Source organism: Lethenteron reissneri, chromosome 17, assembly GCF_015708825.2.
Source record: "Lethenteron reissneri isolate LAM-NWPU_2019-01 chromosome 17, ASM1570882v1, whole genome shotgun sequence".
Classification (NCBI taxonomy): Eukaryota; Metazoa; Chordata; class Hyperoartia; order Petromyzontiformes; family Petromyzontidae; genus Lethenteron; species Lethenteron reissneri.
This window is the reverse complement of record NC_083795.1, coordinates 8972474-8991039: the sequence shown is the minus strand read 5'-3', so window position 1 is coordinate 8991039 and position 18566 is coordinate 8972474. Positions and strand designations below refer to the sequence as shown.

General features: G+C 47.4%; 3 protein-coding genes across 4 annotated transcripts in view; 2 read left to right on the top strand and 1 right to left on the bottom strand.

The window, feature by feature from the left end:
• The first annotated feature begins 2314 nt into the window (after positions 1-2314).
• Positions 2315-8792, top strand: PCYOX1 (prenylcysteine oxidase 1). The gene is given in 7 exon segments (XM_061553063.1): positions 2315-2453; positions 3893-4099; positions 4456-4633; positions 4910-5121; positions 5531-5683; positions 5778-6319; positions 6321-8792. Coding segments are annotated over 7 exon segments (1509 nt in total). The 5' UTR covers positions 2315-2365; the 3' UTR covers positions 6450-8792.
• LOC133343443 (grpE protein homolog 1, mitochondrial-like) lies at positions 8273-12431 on the bottom strand. Its single transcript, XM_061553064.1, has 4 exons — positions 12278-12431; positions 10840-11041; positions 10354-10435; positions 8273-10246 (listed from the first exon to the last, which is right to left on the bottom strand). Exons 1-4 carry the CDS (start codon positions 12352-12354, stop codon positions 9900-9902), a joined length of 708 nt encoding a protein of 235 aa, XP_061409048.1. The 5' UTR covers positions 12355-12431; the 3' UTR covers positions 8273-9899.
• RALBP1 (ralA binding protein 1) overlaps positions 12429-18566 on the top strand; it is a 20150-nt gene continuing 14012 nt past the window's right edge. The window contains exon 1 of one of the 2 annotated variants that reach the window (XM_061553061.1): positions 12429-12457. The gene's annotated coding sequence lies outside the window, so the exon portion shown is untranslated. The other variant, XM_061553060.1, reaches the window with a different exon arrangement.

Here is an 18566-nt window from a genome sequence, read left to right as displayed (position 1 = left end):
AAGTTGCCTCTGTGGTAGCAGTTACATTGGAGAAACCAAACGACATGTCTCGGACCGCATCCGTGAACATAAGGCAGACCTGAAACACGGTAGGACAAACACCTCAGCCGTGGCAGATCACTGTTACAATTCAGTGGGCTCACATGACATTGACTTCTCCAAGACAGAGGTTCTCTGCAAGCCATCTGGCTATCATGAGAGATTCGTTCATGAGGCGATCCACATATACAAACACAGAGACAATTTCAACCGAGAAGATGGATTCTGGCTTAGCAATCATTGGAAGGACGTAATAAACCATTTCGGATCTTAACTGATTGTGTTCACGTTTACGGTGACTTTCAGACCGCGTTCCACTCACTGGCATGGTGCAGTGTGCAGAGTAATGTATGGTTTCGTAATTGTATAGTAAACATATAGCAGTGTGATACACATTAGGGTGGGTAGAATAATACATAGTGTTATATTAAAATGGATAAGGCAGCAACTGCAGCAGCAGCAAGTGCAGCAGCAGCAACTGCAGCAGCAGCAGCAATTGCAGCAGCAGCAGCAACTGCAGCAGCAGAAACTGCAGCAGCAGCAGCAACTGCAGCAGCAGCAGTAACTGCAGCTCCCTTTGATGCTGTTAATCCTGCATAATGCACATGCATATGCAGTACTAATCACATTCCTGCATTTCCCATAAATATGCTAAATTCATTTTGATATGCAAATTCCTTTGTCAATGCGCCCAGCTTATATATATGCTCCAAGCTCGTGTGCTGTTTCATTCAGACTCTGTCGCCTCGACGGACCTGGTTTTCACCTGAGGACGGCTGCTTGCGTTGTGGCCGAAACGTCGTGAGAATTGTTTTATTATGTTTTATTTTTATTATTTTATTACTTCCCTTCTACGTGACTTTACCGAAAGAACCAAGAAGATGAATCCCTGCAGTCACGAAAGCTTTAAATCGAAATATATTTTACGATTTAACACGTAGGCTTTCGCGACCAATATCATCCATAATACATGCTTTTTGTGGGTTCAATCGTGTGTCGTTAAACCCGCCACGGGCTAAGAAAGTGTCAGATGGTGAAAGTCTGAGAAGTGAAATTAAACATGTTATAATAGTAGGGTTATTTCCCCTTTTAAACATGTTAAAGAAGCGCTGCAATTGATCTGTTACAATGATGCACAAATCAACAGGGCATTGAATGCCAAAACCAAATCAAACACTTATTTGATTTAGATAATGTTGAAGTTCTGTGCAAAACTAGTTACTACTGGCCAAGACTAATTAGAGAATCTAACCAAATTGAGAGAAATAAAAATAATTTTCATCGTTCGGATAGCTACAGACTTAGTGCTGCTTGGAAGCGAATCAAGTAATACATTGTTTAATTGCATGCCTATATAGGTCACCATACTTCAATAGGGATTGCCGTTGATACGGCTATGTTAGTGCACACAATCGACAGGAAGTACAAGAACAATGGACTTGCTTAATGCACATGCATAATTTACGTTGATTACCATATAAATAACCCAAACGGCAATGGATAACCATAGTCATTTATATGCATTCTTTAACCCCCCCCCCCCACACACACTTCACGCTGATACCCCTCTATTTAAGGAACGAAACAGGAAGACGCCTCCACAAATCTGGCTGTCGCCTGATGAAGCTAGTTGTAATTAATGGCGAAACGTCGTCAATGTTGTGGCTTGGCTCTCCAACACACCGGTGTGCTGTACTGGTAACGAATTGGCATGTTCTGTTTACGTGACAAACCTTACTAATTTATGGCTGTGTCGGGTGGTGGCGGGTTTAACGACACATTTATATATCTACACGATCTAACCCAAAAAAACCTGTATTATGGATATATTTACAATGTTTTACAAAATGTATCCTCGTCATCAGCCACAGTGAAGTATTTGATTACATACTTTCGTGCAACATTCACTACCATTAAATTCACACAAAATCTGCTCAATCTTTTCGTAAATATTACAGCTTCCGTCCTAGGACGTGCAAGCAAGCTAGTTTGACATATCACTATAACCGATTACAAAAACACAATGGCATACATAATAAACGGCTGAATGTATGCATGATCACAGGTAATGAATGAATGAATTATCGCAAATATATTTCACGGTACGGGCGAATTAATTGCACGTTGTTCATCAGTCGTGACACGCGTTCATCAGTCGTGACACGCGTTCATCAGTCGTGACACGCGTTCATCAGTCGTGACACGCGTTCATCAGTCGTGACACGCGTGAGCGAATGAATGAACGCCTGTGACGTCAGTGGGGGGGGCGGGAGGTTGAAGGTTTCCAACTTCCCGTGCCGCCGCCGCCGCCTCCTCCTCGGTCACCATGCCGCGTCTGGCCCAGCTCCTCGTCTCGCTCCTCACCGCCGTCAGCGCCGCATCCTCCGCCTTCATCGTTCCTCCCAAGAAGATCGGTAGGAGGGGGGGGGGAAGGTTGGTGGACCTGTCCGGGGTAAAATCAAACAAACAAAGTGTGGGCGCTTCGCTCGTTCGCTGCGCGCCCGTCTCTGCGCGCCTCTCCCGGTAGGGCGCGGTAGTCGAGGTGCCCTGGCCACGGCGTGGCCTCCTCCCCCCTAACACCACCCCACATTGACGACCCGAGCTCGGATCTCGCGCATTTATCGTGAGGTTTTATTCGTTCATGAAGACTCTCCTATCTAAATTGCGCCGTGATGCATGCGTTGCCGATCGTCACGGTCTCACGAATTTTATCTCGTCCGTTTTACACCCGAATGGTGGTAAAATGTTTAGCACCTTGGACTTGGATTCCAGAGGACGACCCCTGTCCACCCAGCAGCACAGAATGCATGGACGTACAACGGTTAGTCGATAGGCAGGCCGCATTTGGTGGGGGTAAAGTGTGGGTACGGCCCTATAATCACTGCCCTATATTCAAAGATGTGTGGCCATCGTGGAGCAGGTGGCCAAGTACCATCGAGAGGGGGGCCTCTCTAGAGCTCCCTGGAGTTGGAGGCCTACCGGTGATCAAACAATTGTAGGGCTGCACATTTATCGTTCACATTTCACTAAATCTGGAGCCGGCTCTGCTTTGACGAGCGCAGTATGAGAGCCCTTGACTTGTAAACGTTATTCACGTGTCAAATCAACACCGGCCACCTGCGTCTTCAAATATGACCACCGAGGAAGTTAAAGAGGCATTATTGTCTTTTACCAAATCACCCGGCACGTGTTAAGATATTGGTAGACCTAGGAAGATTAAATTGTTCTAGCCTGGATAGTGCTTGGATGAGCGACTGCCATGCACTGACATGGTAGAGCCCGTATAGGCTTCGGGGCTACTTTCTGGGCAGTGAAGAACAATGCAGAAGTATTCATTGTTGTGCTATATACCTCGATGTCTCTACATCTGTGATCACCACCTTCACCAACCCGTGCTGAGCAGTGAGCTGAAGTATGGTCAAATAACCCCCACAGTCCGCACGGCATGGGGAGACCCTCATCCAGCAGTGAATTGAGCAAGGGCTCTACGTGTACATTGTTAGATCATGAACATAATGTAATGTCACATTTCCTTACATTGCAATGAGAAATTCATACGGTTAAGGCACATCGCAAATTGTTTACGGACAGCCCCTTTATCAACCCACTGCTGGATGAAGACCTCACGGTGTGTCCGTCATGGGATTTGTGGTCAGTGCTTGTTAGTGAAGCCGGGGTGCAGGGCTTGTGACGAGGACTGGTTCAGATATCACTCGGCCAGGTGTCTCGTGCAGTGTGCTCACCACTCCTAACCACTGCACCACTTTGCCACCCACATGACAAATGAGCCTACTGCTATTGGTTCATCTTCCGTTGTGCTGAATGAGACTTCCTTCTCTTGTGTGTGCACCAGCTGTCATCGGCGCTGGCATCGGGGGCTGTTCGTCTGCCTTCTTCCTGCGGAAGAAATTCGGCCCCGAAGTGATCATTGATGTTTTTGAAGCAAAGCAGGTGGGCGGGCGGATTGCCACCATCACGGTGAACGAGAAGGTTTACGAGACGGGCGCCTCTATCATACATCCCCTCAACTTGCACATGCAGAGCTTCGTCAAGGACCTGGGTGAGAATTCGTTTGTTTTTCGCCACCAGACTTGTGCGTTTGTCACGGGGAAGAAAAACCATTGCATCGCGTTAAAATGCGTAGGTCTTAAGATGTGTGTCTGGGTTGTACCATGTGATGTTCGGCATGTTCGACGTTTTGTTAACATGCTTTAAGAACGTAATTCATTTTATTTCTTGAATCTCCGAGAATGCGTGTTGTTCAGCTTAACGTCTCATGAAAATGGTCGGATAAGAATCTAAACATGTGGTACAACTTGAAACAAATCAGAGGTATACAGTACAACTACTGAAACCTACGCAGTAATACTTTTTGGTGATGTGTGGCAAGCTCACAGTAATCATTACTATTTGCAGGTTTGAAGCAAAGGAATGCTGTTCCAGGAGAAAAGTTGGGAATTTACAACGGAGAGCAATTTGTGTTTGAAGAAAGTAGTTGGACAGTCATGGATGCCATCCACCTCATGTGGCGTTATGGCTTGAGTTATCTCCGAATGCAGATGTGGGTAGAGGAGATCTTGGATAAGTTTCTCAGGTAAGTTAACTTCCATTTACCTTAAACTTGGTGTAGCAGCACGAACAGCATTGGCAATGATGACCTGTTAACTGATACTATTCACGTGTATATGTCTAAATTGATTGGGAAAACATGACGAGATTGTAGCCGTCATTGTTACGCTGTAAGAAAGAACATTTTTAATTTATTTCCATGTTAAGCAACGTTTAATTAGTATTATTAAAAGTGCTCGTTTGGATAGATTTTTGGTTGCAATTTAGATTCGATGTGCACTTAAGGGGCTCTTGTGTGCAGGATCTACAAGTACCAATCACACGGATTTGCATTCTCGACAAACGAAGATCTGCTGCTCGCTTTGGGCGGAGAGGCGTTCATTGAATTGACAAAGCACTCGCTGGAAGAGGTCCTCGGGGATCGCGGCGTCTCCCAGCGCTTTCTTCAAGAGCTCGTTGGAGCTGCCATCAGGACCAACTACGGCCAGTCGCCCAACATCCACGCCTTTGTTGGCAAGCAGGCTCCGATTAATGCATTCATATGAACACCTTTTTATTGTCGTTATTTGGGCCATATTTCTTATTACTCTCGAAATAAGTGTGATTTCCTGCTCAAACGAGCATTAAGGTGGTGCTCCTCTCTGTTTACAGCCTAATGAGTGGTAGAATTTCCACAATCCTATGACGGGGTTGAGTAGTCTAAAAGCAAACACTTTTGACATCCCAACAATGTGTTACTTATTTTACTGCCCCCGGAGTGTTGATGGGCTGAGGCAACCCCCCCGACCAGGATTTTAACTTGCAACCTGCTGCTCGTGAGCTGTTCAGTCTGCTGCTGTGCCACCTGGCTTGGATAACTTCAACTCTTTATAGTTGACGTATCTGTAAAACATTGTCGTTAACCAACTTTCCTTCCCTTCAGGAGCAGTGTGCCTGGCTGGTGCTCAGCCTGGCCTCTGGGCTGTAGAAGGTGGCAACAGTCTGGTGTGCACGGGGCTGTTGTATGCTGCAAAAGCACAGCTGCAACTTGCCAGGGTCACCTCTATTTCCTTTAAAAAACGCCCAGTTAGAAAAGGTGAGCAGCGTTTATTTTCGTGCAATACATTTTGTTGGTTGTGATGTTCATCGTGGAGATGTTGCAGCGTGATTGTGCTGTTTGTGTTTTTTAGGTGGAGAAGTGAGCCTGTATGAAGTTGGATACGAGAGTGACTTGGGCAATGGACATAACCTTTATGATCTTGTCGTGGTGGCTACTCCACTTCATGAACAACTGTCAAATATTACATTTGAAGGTTTTATCCCACCTATCACTACCTTCCCAGGTTCCTATCACCACACAGTGGCTACCATTGTGCATGGCTATGTCAATACCTCATATTTTGGCTTCAAAGATCCAACATCATTCTCAATAAGCGAAATAATGACCACCGAAGACTCTGACCTTTTCTTTAACAGCTTAGGTAACCTCTCTCCTGTCAACGCAAGTGCGGACTATCAGCGCAAGCCCTTACACGAGTCTGCCGTATGGAAGGTTTTTTCGAAAAAACCTCTTGATCGGCAGCAGCTCAAAATGCTGTTCCGCACATATTACTCGGTTCAGGAGGTCGACTGGCTTGCTTACCCACAATATAACTCATTGCCTTCTTCAGGCAAGCTGCCTCCTATTGTTCTGCATAATTCACTTTACTATATCAATGGACTGGAGTGGGCTGGCAAGCGCAATGGAGATGGCAAGCATTGCTGGCCAGAATGTGGCCCTCCTTGCCCACAGCCGCTGGAATGGCCTTGATGATCGTGTTGATCAAATGGACCTGATGCACCGTATTAAAACGGAGCTCTGATCCCCCAAGGCAAGGCTTAATATGACCTGAATAATACGCATAACCCTGCGAGCTGGACTTGTTAATAACCTGAGGATTGTGTTCTAGATTGAGGGAAAATTATTTTACGTATTCTGCTTTGAGAATGAGCTTTTATTCAAGTTAATTTAATTCGAGTTAATGTTACACCACTGAAAACGGTTAAATAGTCGAGGCCAACATGTAGAAAATGTATTAAAATGTATTTTTTTCTACTTAGGATTCAACAATGATTAAAATAATAGCATTTAGAAAATTATGCACTAGGACAGTTTAATTTCTGTATAGTTGACAATTTTGAGCTTAAAGTGTTACAGACGGTTAAAATGTCATGTTGAAATGCTTTTAGTATTGGTGTGGGATTGTGCAAAAAAATATTGCTTGGTAAATTAAATCAACGTATATTTAATGGGACTGCAATTATTAATCCATGGTGATGTTTTGGGATTTATCAAGCAAGATTTTCATACAGCTGTTAAGGTATACCTCAATCTAGATTTGAAGCTTTCGTGACTGCAGGAATCCATACTCTTTGTTTTTTTCGGTAAAGTCACATAGGTATAAAATAAATTAAAACTAAATAAAATAACGACGTTTCGGGCGCAACACAAGCGTCTGTCATCAGGTGGGAAAGCATGGCCTACTGCTGATGCAGACTTTTAAAGGTTTGAAATGGGTGGAGCCCAAGGGTTATAAAGGAGTGGCTGGGTCTAGTGATGTTAATGTGAGAAATTAGCATGTAACTGGGTACGGAAGTGGCTATATTAATGTAAGAGATTAGCATGATGTTAAAGTGAGAAATTAGCATGTAACCGGGCACGGCAGTAGCTATGATGATGTGAGAGATTAGCGTGATGTTAAAGTGAGAATTTAGCATGTAACTGGGCACGGCAGTAGCTATGATGTGAGAGATTAGCATTATGTTAAAGTGAGAAATTAGTATGTAACTGGGCACGGCAGTAGCTATAATGTGAGAGATTAGCGTGACTTCACGGAGGTATACCATGGGAACCTCATTTGCCAGTAAAAATATAATTGGTTTTTTACCCTTCTATCTGGCAACAAAACTGACACCTTTTTACAAGGAGTCATGTTTGCATAGACCGCAATACCTGCAGTCATAATACAAAAGACATAACTCTGATGTGCACTGTCCTTGAAGTTGATTGGTCCACACCCGAGACAGCTTTCCTTAGAGCCTAGTCTCACATGGGTTGGACCAGATGACGCCAAGTCTTTGAGTTGTGCGCCAGATAGAAGGGTAAAAAACCAATTATTCACAGAGGTATATTTTATTTTATACCTACGTGACTTTACCGAAAGAACCAAAGGGTATGTATACCTCAATATTTTACCTATAAACATGAGTTGCACCTTTTATACAAAAAAAGCCATATAGTTATTAACGTTTGGTTTAGAATTTAGACTTTGTTCATCTTTTCAACTGTAATTATTTAGTTGATATGTATATACAAAAAGTGCCATCTACTGAAATGGGAAGGGTAAAATAGCTGATTTTTGTTGTAATTGTGTCGTGTATAATTTCGGTTATTAGTTTGTTTTACATGACCATCGTTGCAGTATATTTCAATTCCCAAAGCCAGCAATGTCAAGAGGATTTCTTAATATGTTTATACACGTTTTTAATTGCCTCTACTGGCCTATTTTAAAAAAATGGTCAGGGTTGTAACCAAGTAGCTGCTTGTGCTTCACAGAAGTCGCTTGCATAAAGAGTCATCCTTGCTATCCAAATTGTTAGTGAATACAAATTTACATGAACCAAATGAAACATTGACAAATGCAAATGACAATAAAATCAACATTTTAATGCAGGGCATATAACCGGAAATTATATTCTTACGACAGAACCCTAAATCAAATAAGTATATAATTATACATGTATAATGTACATCAACAGCATACAGTTTATTTACTAACTTGAATCAATTAATCCAAGTGCTTTTGCTGCTGACAACTTCGTTAGTTGAATGAAGAAAAAAAAATTCAACTCCTGAAGATGCCCGCAGCACTAAATAAGCTACTGCACAAACATACATGTTAAATCGAATCAGTTAGGTGTATAACTGCAAAGGTTACACTTACATGTAACACAAATATGGTTAAAATATACACTTGTAACAGTGTATGTGCATGAATTTATGATCGGTGTAAACCTTGAATACTGAGTGGCAGTGACACTTTAAAATTTAAATAAAAAAACTATTGTATGGAATTTAGGATACTGCTTTTGAAATAAGATTTAAGTTCTAGAATGTATAGGTGTACCCTGATATACTTAAAATACTTTGATTTACGATTTGTTAATTTTGTCAAATTGACACTTTTTTTTGGTTTGTCTCGTTGGTTTCGTTTTTACGTTTGATGACCCAAAAGGTGAGACAGACACTCCTACCGCCTCTCCCTCACCCTTCCAGTAACCCAACACCTATACGACCTGCACCAGTTTCTGGTTCGTAAATTGCAGTTTACATGCATCTCTCGATTTACGATCGTTCGGTTTACGAAATTTCGCCTTAATGCAATTGACATTATAGACAATTGTCGATTAACGAAATCGAATTTCCGTGTGAACAAAATTTCACACGGCACATGCCGTGAGATCCAAATGTAGCACCCAGGAGACTGCGTCATCCATCCGCAACAGTGCCACGGTATCCCGACGATACAATAACAATGCCTCAACATCACTTTTCCAGTCATCCTGTGCAGATGTTTTGGCGAGTTCCCTGAAAAGGTATTTTAAAAAATTCAATAATTTGTATTTGTTCCTTATTATTTTTGTTTTGTGAAAAGTGACATACGTGTATATTTTTAGGTTAGGAGTAGAATTGGAATTAATGTCCGAAACCCATCCCTAAATTTTCGTATTAAATGGGAAAAGCCATTCCAATTCACAATTGTTTTACACAAATCGAGGGATACCTGTAAAGTGTTTTTACTTAGCTGTTTAGTTACTATTCACCATATTTAGGCATGAAAATGTTATTTGTATTTACAATTGTTATTTTTTGTAGGTTTTAGGTCAGAACATTGTTAGGAACGCAATTTGTGATATATAATGGGACCTGATGAGAAAAATGTTCAGTATACAATTTTTTACTTTACATTCATGTTTTCAAGAACGCAAACTGAACATATCGAGGTACACCCATAGGTATATCGTTACACACTGCAAATTGTATTGTTTGTTTTTAATTTTGGGTAAAAAAAACTGCCTCAATTGGATATTTTTATACTAAAGTGGACAACACAAAGAAGTAAGATTGATAGAAGGTACTCGGAAGCTTTATTTTAAATAAATAAATTCAGCAGCGGAATGACAAAAGGGCTGTAAATGATTATAACAAAAATGTGGTATTGGGGAAAGCGCACCAAGACCATCCAAAAAAAGAGGAAATGGGAGTCAAATAATCAGGGTCCTTTGACAACACCGACGATGGCTGGCCTAACAATGCGGTTGTGCAGCTTGTAACCGATCTTGGTAACTACGCCAACTGTGCCAGGATCCTTGCCTTCCATGGGCACCTGGAAGAGCGCCTCGTGCTCATAAGGGTCAAACTTGGCATCAATGGGGTTCAGAGGAACCAGCCCATGCTTGGTGAACACTTTCTGCAGCTGGCTCTCGGTAAGAATCAGACCTTCGTATAAACTCTTCAGATGTGGGTTGGCGTCATTTAGCTCTTCCTTGGGAACACTCTCCGTTGCCTTCTGAAGGATGTCTGCAACTTCGAGCAAGTCCTTGCAGAAACTTTGAATGCCTGCAAAATAACAAGTTCCATATCGGTACACAATACTGTGCCCTCTTGAGACAAAATCGACCAAACAACTTAACCCATTGTGCTGTAGATGGTAGTGCCACTGTTACCGAATATCTTGCCATCTTCGATCATCCTTTGGCTCCGTCGTCGCACATTTTCAGTGTCCGCCAATGCACGCTTATAGCGATCCTGAATGGAATTGAGCGTTAATGGCAAACCTAATCTATGGTTCAATAAATCTAGTCTGACATAAAACAGGCAACATTAACAATTGAGTGGAAGCCAATGGAGGGAAAAAGAGGCAGACAAAATGAATTGGTGGGATGAGAGACGATTTGTAGTAGCAAGTAAGAGTGGAACACATTGGGGTAGGACCCTTTCATGTTAACAGTTAAAATATGTAAGTTGGATCAGCATTCCCATTGAAGACAAGCACAGTGCTTCTCACATATGCTTGTATGAGAAGTTTCCTGACACCGCCCTCCCCCAACCCTACCAGTAAAGTAAGGATGTGTTGCTTATTTAAGGACTGCTCTACAAATTCTCCTGGAGGCGGGCACATCTCAGCATTCACTAGAATCACCCCCACGTACCGTCAGATCTTTGACTTGCTCTTCGAGCTTGGTTTTCTCTTCGAGGGCGGCGATCTCCTGCGCGGCCTTGTCTCCAGCCGCTCTTTCCTCCACCCTCCCCGACGGCGCGTCTCCGCTCGACTGTTGCTCCGTGCTGTTCTTGTTCTGCTGTTGCGATGCCACGCATAATCCACGCAGCAGCATATCCCTGCGACGCAAAAGGCTAAAAAAACGACAATGGATTGGTTATATACAATGCTGACATTCTACATTTCGTCCTTTTTTCCTATGTCATTTAAATACCAACATTTAAATGCCGCATCAACGCAAATAATGCGTCTTATGAATTCGAGCATATTGTCCAATTAAGTTGAGGTGACCATAACTCCGTGCCAAAGAACAACGCGAGTTACATTAATCTCTGGTTTCATTTAAACATCGGCACATTTTCCGGTATAAATATTCTGATGTCATCTTCTTGGTTCTTTCGGTAAAGTCACGTAGAAGGGAAGTAATAAAATAATAAAAATAAAACATAATAAAACAATTCTCACGACGTTTCGGCCACAACGCAAGCAGCCGTCCTCAGGTGAAAACCAGGTCCGTCGAGGCGACAGAGTCTGAATGAAACAGCACACGGGCTTAGAATCCCTGCAGTCACGAAAGCTTTAAATCGAAATATTCTGATGCTTTGTGGGGTATGGACCCAAGGCCAAATCATCCATGCCGAAATCTGTATCATTTATTCCGTAGCCTTTAAATCGCACGATTTCCAAAACTCGCCTTCGCATCACTTCAGCCCAGTCCGTGCCAATGACGTGAGACGACAATTTCAAGCCATGCCCGGAATCAGCCAGTGCCACGACGCCTATTGGGGAACCTTTGAAGAGATTAGATGCGAAGAACCACTAAAGACAACCCCTAGTCCGTATAGGTGACGATGAGTTAGAGGGGCCGAGGCTCCTTGGGTTAGGTTACATGAAGGGTGAGTGGACCATCTATACCCATGACGGGCAATAGCCCGCAACGTGGCCTATGAGATACTATTTTCAACGCAATATTATTGACGACTGTCTTGACTGCCAAAGCAGTATCGCAAAATAATGAGGGAAATAAAGTCATAACCGGCTACCCTCAACCCGCACTCCTCCCCCCAGCTCTCGTCACGGGTACGTGAATGAGTGCTCAAGAGGGTTCAACGTGTGTCCGAAACAGCCTCACGTCTTGAAGTGAGGACGCGCGCAGCTGTAGTCGGTGTGGGGATAAGAGGTCACGGGCTGACCTAAAGCCTCGCTGCCTCCCCAACTCCAATGCCGGCGAATGACCTTACACGTGTGTGCCGACCGCGCTGTAGGGGGAGCGCTCCCGACTTGTTTCGGGGGGAGGCCGGGGATGAAACTCCGCTACGGTGAGCAGCCAAGGGGGGCGAGTCAGAGGGGTTCGCGTGCGGGCGAGGTACCTGGGCGAGGACCGCGACATCGCGGGGAGGAGGCGGCGGCCCAGGCCAAACACGCGGAGCCCAGCGGCGACGGCCATGTTGCTCCACCTTGCACGCGGTGCACGCCGGGAGCGTCACGTGCTCGGATAGCCACGCCCCCTTCCCGCGTGCCCCGTCCCCAACCCACGTGTAGTTGTGGTGGTGAGTGTGGTGGTGAGTGGTGGTGAGTATAGTGGTGGTGAGTGTAGTGGTGAGTGTGGTGGTGAGTGTGGTGGTGAGTGTAGTGGTGAGTGTAGTGGTGGTGAGTGTGCTAGTGGTGAGTGTAGTGGTGAGTGTGGTGGTGGTGAGTGTAGTGGTGGTGAGTGTGCTAGTGGTGAGTGTAGTGGTGGTGAGTGTACTGGTGGTGAGTGTAGTGGTGGTGAGTGTAGTGGTGGTGAGTGTAGTGGTGGTGAGTGTAGTGGTGAGTGTGGTGGTGAGTGTGGTGGTGAGTGTGGTGGTGAGTGTAGTGGTGGTGAGTGTAGTGGTGAGTGTGGTGGTGAGTGTGGTGGTGGTGAGTGTAGTGGTGAGTGTAGTGGTGTGTAGTGGTGGTGGTGAGTGTTGTGGTGGTGAGTGTGGTGGTAGTGGTGGTGGTGAGTGTAGTGGTGGTGAGTGTAGTGGTGAGTGTAGTGGTGGTGAGTGTAGTGGTGAGTGTAGTGGTGTGTAGTGGTGGTGGTGAGTGTTGTGGTGGTGAGTGTGGTGGTGAGTGTGGTGGTGGTGAGTGTTCTGGTGGTGAGTGTGGTGGTGAGTGTAGTGGTGGTGAGTGTGGTGGTAGTGGTGAGTGTTGTGGTGAGTGTAGTGGTGGTGGTGAGTGTGGTGGTGAGTGTTGTGGTGGTGAGTGTGATGGTGAGTGTAGTGGTGGTGAGTGTTGTGGTGGTGGTGATGGTGAGTGTTGTGGTGAGTGTAGTGGTGGTGAGTGTGGTGGTGGTGAGTGTTGTGGTGGTGAGTGTGGTGGTGAGTGTAGTGGTGGTGAGTGTTGTGGTGGTGAGTGTGGTGGTGGTGGTGAGTGTTGTGGTGAGTGTAGTGGTGGTGGTGAGTGTGGTGGTGGTGAGTGTGGTGGTGGTGGTGAGTGTTGTGGTGAGTGTAGTGGAGGTGGTGAGTGTGGTGGTGGTGAGTGTGGTGGTAGTGGTAGTGGTGAGTGTGGTGGTGGTGAGTGTAGTGGTGGTGAGTGTAGTGGTGAGTGTAGTGGTGTGTAGTGGTGGTGGTGAGTGTTGTGGTGGTGAGTGTGGTGGTGAGTGTGGTGGTGGTGAGTGTTCTGGTGGTGAGTGTGGTGGTGAGTGTAGTGGTGGTGAGTGTTGTGGTGGTGAGTGTGGTGGTGGTGGTGAGTGTTGTGGTGAGTGTAGTGGTGGTGGTGAGTGTGGTGGTGAGTGTTGTGGTGGTGAGTGTGGTGGTGAGTGTAGTGGTGGTGAGTGTTGTGGTGGTGAGTGTGGTGGTGGTGGTGAGTGTTGTGGTGAGTAGTGGTGGTGGTGAGTGTGGTGGTGTTGAGTGTTGTGGTGGTGAGTGTGGTGGTGAGTGTAGTGGTGGTGAGTGTTGTGGTGGTGAGTGTGGTGGTGGTGGTGAGTGTTGTGGTGAGTGTAGTGGTGGTGGTGAGTGTGGTGGTGGTGAGTGTTGTGGTGGTGAGTGTGGTGGTGAGTGTGGTGGTGGTGAGTGTTCTGGTGGTGAGTGTGGTGGTGAGTGTCGTGGTGGTGAGTGTTGTGGTGGTGAGTGTGGTGGTGGTGAGTGTTGTGGTGAGTGTAGTGGTGGTGGTGAGTGTGGTGGTGGTGAGTGTTCTGGTGGTGAGTGTGGTGGTGAGTGTTGTGGTGGTGAGTGTGGTGGTGAGTGTAGTGGTGGTGAGTGTGGTGGTGGTGAGTGTAGTGGTGAGTGTACTAGTGGTGAGTGAGTGTTGTAGTGTTGAGTGTAATAGTGGTGAGTGTAATGGTGGTGAGTGTAGTGGTGGTGAGTGTAGTGGTGAGTGTAGTGGTGGTGAGTGTTGTGGTGGTGAGTGTTCTGGTGGTGAGTGTGGTGGTGAGTGTAGTGGTGGTGAGTGTTGTGGTGGTGAGTGTGGTGGTGAGTGTAGTGGTGGTGAGTGTGGTGGTGGTGAGTGTAGTGGTGAGTGTACTAGTGGTGAGTGAGTGTTGTAGTGTTGATTGTAATAGTGGTGAGTGTACTGGTGGTGAGTGTAGTGGTGGTGAGTGTACTGGTGGTGAGTGTAGTGGTGGTGAGTGTTGTGGTGGTGAGTGTAGTGGTGAGTGTAGTGGTGGTGAGTGTAGTGGTGGTGAGTGTAGTGGTGGTGAGTGTTGTGGTGGTAAGTGTTGTGGTGGTAAGTGTGGTGGTGGTGAGTGTTGTGGTGGTGAGTGTGGTGGTGAGTGTAGTGGTGGTGAGTGTAGTGGTGAGTGTAGTGGTGGTGAGTGTAGTGGTGAATGTGGTGGTGGTGAGTGTGGTGGTGGTGAGTGTGGTGGTGGTGGTGGTGAGTGTGGTGGTGGTGAATGTAGTGGTGAGTGGTGGTGGTGAGTGTAGTGGTGAGTGTGCTAGTGATGGTGAGTGTAGTGGTGGTGAGTGTGGTGGTGGTGAGTGTGGTGGTGGTGAGTGTAGTGGTGGTGAGTGTGGTGGTGAGTGTAGTGGTGAGTGTGCTAGTGATGGTGAGTGTAGTGGTGGTGAGTGTGGTGGTGGTGAGTGTGGTGGTGAGTGTAGTGGTGAGTGTGCTAGTGGTGGTGAGTGTGGTGGTGGTGAGTGTGGTGGTGGTGGTGAGTGTAGTGGTGAGTGTAATGGTGAGTGTAATGGTGGTGAGTGTAGTGGTGAGTGTACTGGTGAGTGTACTAGTGGTGAGTGTAGTGGTGGTGAGTGTAGTGGTGGTGAGTGTAGTGGTGAGTGTAATGGCGGTGAGTGTGGTGGTGAGTGTAGTGGTGAGTGTACTAGTGGTGAGTGTAGTGGTGGTGAGTGTAGTGGTGGTGAGTGTAGTGGTGAGTGTAGTGGTGGTGAGTGTGGTGGTGGTGAGTGTAGTGGTGGTGAGTGTAGTGGTGAGTGTGGTGGTGGTGGTGAGTGTGGTGGTGAGTGCAGTGGTGGGGAGTGTAGTGGTGGTGAGTGTACTGGTGGTGAGTGTGGTGGTGAGTGCAGTGGTGGTGAGTGTAGTGGTGAGTGTAGTGGTGAGTGTAGTGGTGTGTGTAGTGATGGTGAGTGGTGGTGAGTGTAGTGGTGAGTGTGCTAGTGGTGAGTGGTGGTGGTGAGTGTAGTGGTGGGTGTGGTGGTGGGTGTGGTGGTGAGTGTAGTGGTGGTGAGTGTGGTGGTGAGTGCAGTGGTGGTGAGTGTAGTGGTGAGTGTGGTGGTGAGTACAGTGGTGGTGAGTGTTGTGGTGGTGAGTGTAGTGGTGGTGAGTGTGGTGGTGGTGAGTGTGGTGGTGGTGAGTGTGGCGGTGGTGAGTGTAGTGGTGAGTGTAGTGGTGGTGAGTGTAGTGGTGGTGAGTGTAGTGGTGAGTGTAGTGGTGAGTGTAGTGGTGAGTGTAGTGGTGGTGAGTGTAGTGGTGGTGAGTGTAGTGGTGGTGAGTGTAGTGGTGGTGAGTGTAGTGGTGGTGAGTGTGGTGGTGGTGAGTGTAGTGGTGGTGAGTGTAGTGGTGAGTGTGGTGGTGGTGGTGAGTGCAGTGGTGGTGAGTTTAGTGGTGGTGAGTGTACTGGTGGTGAGTGTAGTGGTGAGTGTGGTGGTGAGTGCAGTGGTGGTGAGTGTAGTGGTGAGTGTAGTGGTGAGTGTAGTGGTGTGTGTAGTGATGGTGAGTGGTGGTGAGTGTAGTGGTGAGTGTGCTAGTGGTGAGTGGTGGTGGTGAGTGTAGTGGTGGGTGTGGTGGTGGGTGTGGTGGTGAGTGTACTGGTGGTGAGTGTAGTGGTGTGTAGTGGTGGTGAGTGTACTGGTGGTGAGTGTAGTGGTGAGTGGTGGTGGTGAGTGTAGTGGTGGGTGTGGTGGTGGGTATGGTGGTGAGTGTACTGGTGGTGAGTGTAGTGGTGTGTAGTGGTGTGTAGTGGTGGTGAGTGTACTGGTGGTGAGTAGTGGTGGTGGTGAGTGGTGGTGGTGAGTGTAGTGGTGGGTGTGGTGGTGGGTGGTGGCGAGTGTACTGGTGGTGAGTGTAGTGGTGGTGAGTGTAGTGGTGAGTGTAGTGGTGATGTGTGTAGTGGTGAGTGTAGTGGTGGTGAGGGTAGTGGTGAGTGTAGTGGTGGTGAGTGTAGTGGTGAGTGTAGTGGTGGTGAGTGTAGTGGTGGTGAGTGTGGTGGTGATGAGTGTAGTGGTGGGTGTGGTGGTGAGTGATGGTGGTGGGTGTAGAGGTGGGTGTGGTGGTGGGTGTGGTGGTGAGTGTAGTGGTGTGTAGTGGTGGTGAGTGTACTGGTGGTGAGTGTAGTGGTGGTGAGTGTAGTGGTGGTGAGTGTAGTGGTGAGTGTAGTGGTGGTGAGTGTGGTGGTGGTGAGTGTAGTGGTGGTGAGTGTAGTGGTGAGTGTGGTGGTGGTGGTGAGTGTGGTGGTGAGTGCAGTGGTGGGGAGTGTAGTGGTGGTGAGTGTACTGGTGGTGAGTGTGGTGGTGAGTGCAGTGGTGGTGAGTGTAGTGGTGAGTGTAGTGGTGAGTGTAGTGGTGTGTGTAGTGATGGTGAGTGGTGGTGAGTGTAGTGGTGAGTGTGCTAGTGGTGAGTGGTGGTGGTGAGTGTAGTGGTGGGTGTGGTGGTGGGTGTGGTGGTGAGTGTAGTGGTGGTGAGTGTGGTGGTGAGTGCAGTGGTGGTGAGTGTAGTGGTGAGTGTGGTGGTGAGTGCAGTGGTGGTGAGTGTTGTGGTGGTGAGTGTAGTGGTGGTGAGTGTGGTGGTGGTGAGTGTGGTGGTGGTGAGTGTGGCGGTGGTGAGTGTAGTGGTGAGTGTAGTGGTGGTGAGTGTAGTGGTGGTGAGTGTAGTGGTGAGTGTAGTGGTGAGTGTAGTGGTGAGTGTAGTGGTGGTGAGTGTAGTGGTGGTGAGTGTAGTGGTGGTGAGTGTAGTGGTGGTGAGTGTGGTGGTGGTGAGTGTGGTGGTGGTGAGTGTAGTGGTGAGTGTGGTGGTGGTGGTGAGTGCAGTGGTGGTGAGTGTAGTGGTGGTGAGTGTACTGGTGGTGAGTGTAGTGGTGAGTGTGGTGGTGAGTGCAGTGGTGGTGAGTGTAGTGGTGAGTGTAGTGGTGAGTGTAGTGGTGTGTGTAGTGATGGTGAGTGGTGGTGAGTGTAGTGGTGAGTGTGCTAGTGGTGAGTGGTGGTGGTGAGTGTAGTGGTGGGTGTGGTGGTGGGTGTGGTGGTGAGTGTACTGGTGGTGAGTGTAGTGGTGTGTAGTGGTGGTGAGTGTACTGGTGGTGAGTGTAGTGGTGAGTGGTGGTGGTGAGTGTAGTGGTGGGTGTGGTGGTGGGTATGGTGGTGAGTGTACTGGTGGTGAGTGTAGTGGTGTGTAGTGGTGTGTAGTGGTGGTGAGTGTACTGGTGGTGAGTAGTGGTGGTGGTGAGTGGTGGTGGTGAGTGTAGTGGTGGGTGTGGTGGTGGGTGGTGGCGAGTGTACTGGTGGTGAGTGTAGTGGTGGTGAGTGTAGTGGTGAGTGTAGTGGTGATGTGTGTAGTGGTGAGTGTAGTGGTGGTGAGGGTAGTGGTGAGTGTAGTGGTGGTGAGTGTAGTGGTGAGTGTAGTGGTGGTGAGTGTAGTGGTGGTGAGTGTGGTGGTGATGAGTGTAGTGGTGGGTGTGGTGGTGAGTGATGGTGGTGGGTGTAGAGGTGGGTGTGGTGGTGGGTGTGGTGGTGAGTGTAGTGGTGTGTAGTGGTGGTGAGTGTAGTGGTGAGTGGTGGTGGTGAGTGTAGTGGTGGGTGTGATGGTGGGTGTGGTGGTGAGTGTACTTGTGGTGAGTATAGTGTTGTGTAGTGGTGTGTAGTGGTGGTGAGTGTACTGGTGGTGAGTAGTGGTGAGTGGTGGTGGTGAGTGTGGTGGTGGGTGTGGTGGTGAGTGTACTGGTGGTGAGTGTAGTGGTGGTGAGTGTAGTGGTGAGTGTGGTGGTGGTGAGTGTGGTGGTGGTGAGTGTGGCGGTGGTGAGTGTAGTGGTGAGTGTAGTGGTGGTGAGTGTAGTGGTGGTGAGTGTAGTGGTGAGTGTAGTGGTGAGTGTAGTGGTGAGTGTAGTGGTGGTGAGTGTAGTGGTGGTGAGTGTAGTGGTGGTGAGTGTAGTGGTGGTGAGTGTAGTGGTGGTGAGTGTGGTGGTGGTGAGTGTAGTGGTGGTGAGTGTAGTGGTGAGGTGTGGTGGTGGTGGTGAGGTGGTGAGTGTAGTGGGGTGAG

Bases quoted from the DNA above. Each gene is read 5' to 3' on its own strand.
- LOC133343443 (XM_061553064.1), bottom strand. From the start codon at position 12,354: ATGGCCGTCGCCGCTGGGCTCCGCGTGTTTGGCCTGGGCCGCCGCCTC. The intron at 11,042-12,277 runs GTACCTCGCCCG...TCGTTTTTTTAG, and splicing joins ATGTCGCGGTCCTCGCCCAG to CCTTTTGCGTCGCAGGGATA. The intron at 10,247-10,353 runs GTAACAGTGGCA...GTTATTTTGCAG, and splicing joins CGAAGATGGCAAGATATTCG to GCATTCAAAGTTTCTGCAAG.